Source organism: Neomonachus schauinslandi, chromosome 11 (genome assembly GCF_002201575.2).
Source record: "Neomonachus schauinslandi chromosome 11, ASM220157v2, whole genome shotgun sequence".
NCBI classification, from domain to species: domain Eukaryota; kingdom Metazoa; phylum Chordata; class Mammalia; order Carnivora; family Phocidae; genus Neomonachus; species Neomonachus schauinslandi.
The window spans coordinates 50,940,147-50,942,269 of NC_058413.1; the positions used below are offsets into that span (position 1 = coordinate 50,940,147).

At 38.1% G+C, this 2,123-nt stretch overlaps 1 protein-coding gene across 1 annotated transcript; it reads right to left on the reverse strand.

Annotated features, from left to right (window-relative positions):
• Positions 1 to 743: 743 nt before the first annotated feature.
• Positions 744 to 1,643, reverse strand: LOC110576480 (olfactory receptor 51A7-like). Its single transcript, XM_021685670.1, is given in 1 exon segment — positions 744 to 1,643. A coding segment is annotated over 1 exon segment (900 nt).
• Between the last annotated feature and the right edge of the window lie 480 nt (positions 1,644 to 2,123).

Sequence of the window (2,123 nt, forward strand, 5' to 3'; positions counted from 1 at the left end):
GAGGTTTATTAAATATATTGCAGAGAACTTAAAATATAAATTGATGACATATTTGCTCATCTACTAAGGTATTTACATTAATACATGTTTCACAGTACTTACAGATAGGAGCATTTTTATGATTTATTTGAATTGCTGATGAAACATACACACACACAAACATACATATATCATCCCCAACACACAAACACACACACATACATACAAATATACACACACATGCACACAAAATAGATGTTTAGGGAATGTGATGCTGTGTGTGCGTGTGTGTGTGTGTGTGTGTGTGTGATTAATCTTTCAGTTCACTTTAGACAGAGCTGATTATGGCTGAGTTAGAGTTATGTTGTTTTTTCCCAAATGAACATACTAATTTTTTTTAGAATAAGAAATTTAAAAAATTATTTAATCAAATAAAGATGGTACTTCTGTGTCTGTTGTTGAAATAGTCATATAGCTGGTTGTGTGATGAGGTAAAAGAGAAAAAGGAGGTAGAAAATGTAGTGGTCAACATATTGTAACCCCAAGCCATGTAGGATGTTGTTGCTGCTACATGAAATCCGTAATTTGAAATTTGATGAGCCTGCTGAGATTATGAAATATGTATTTTTGTCCACCTCTATTACTTCACTGTCCTTCTTGGACCCCTACATTTGTTCAAACATTGCCAAGTGAGGTGGGCACTCATTGCAGCTGAAGTTTCCCATCAACATTTTCTCTCACATAATTTCATGAGAATTAGATTTCTAATCTGCTAACTCTTCAGAGTACATAAAAGGATTCCTCAGAGGGGGAACCAGAAGGAAGGTATCAGCTATGATGACCCTAACAACTGGAGAAACATTTTTGGCAAAGTGGTGAATAATAGCCAAGGTGATGATAGGCACATAGAAGATCAGCACAACACAAATATGGGAGATGCAAGTATTGAGGACCTTGAGGCAGCCCTTGTGTGAGGCAGTGTCCAGAACAATGTTCAGGATCCACGTGTAAGGCACAGAAATGCACACCAAGTCTAACAAAGCTGTTAGAGCCACAAACAGTCTATAGATGACATTGACTCTGTTGTCAGAACAGGCCAGCTTCATGACATCCCGATGGAGGCAGTAGGAGTGGGATAGAAGGCTTTTCTTACAGAATTTCAGTCTCTTTAGAATAAACGGGAAAGGGAGAACAAACATAATACATAATGCAGCAAATACGAGGCCAATTTTAATGACTCTGGCACTGGTCAGGATGGAAGTGTATCTGGGAGGACTGTAGATGGCTATCAAGGGATCGATGGACATGATGAAAAGTACCGATGACTCCACAGCTGAGAATCCATGAATGAAGAACTCTTGGGCAAAACAGGCATCAGGGGAAATTCCAGTGTCATTGAACAAGAAGATTCTCAGCATGGTTGGAAGGGAAGAGATGGACAGTCCCAGGTCAGAAAAGGCTAGCATGGAGAGGAAATAATACATAGGCTCATGCAGAGTGGTCTCTGTTTTTATGAAAAAGAGGATGGTGCAGTTCCCCAAGATGGCAAGGAGGTACATGAGGCAAATGGGGATGGAGACCTAAATGTGAGCATGCTCCATCCCTGGGATCCCAATGAGGAAGAAGGTAGAGGTTTCCACTTCTGAGGTGTTACAGACTGACATTGCAGGAAAGTGAGATCAGGATGTGGGTCTCAGAAGAGCCTTCCTGCAATGGCAAAAACGAGTTTGCTTAAATGTGTATTTGTATAGCCATTTGTCCAGTCATTTGGATCAATGGAAATCCTGTGATTCCACCTATTCTGCAATAATTCTTAGGATGAAAATAAAACATTTTGTAAAGTATGGACAGGAAAAATATCATAATATATGTAAGGATACAGGAACATGAAAATATACCCATTCCTCATATACTCGTCAATAGATGGATATAAATATTCAAAATGTTTTCCCTAGACTCAGCACATAAGAAGGAAACAGAAAATTTATCAGACTCTATCTCCTATAGCATATTTTGTTAGGATAGTGACACTCTATGAATTTGGAAATTATATGCATTAACATAGGTTCAAATCAAGAACATCACATTCAGATACATGTGCAGTTATTTAATATTTAACCTTTAAGAAATTGTATTGTTTTCAA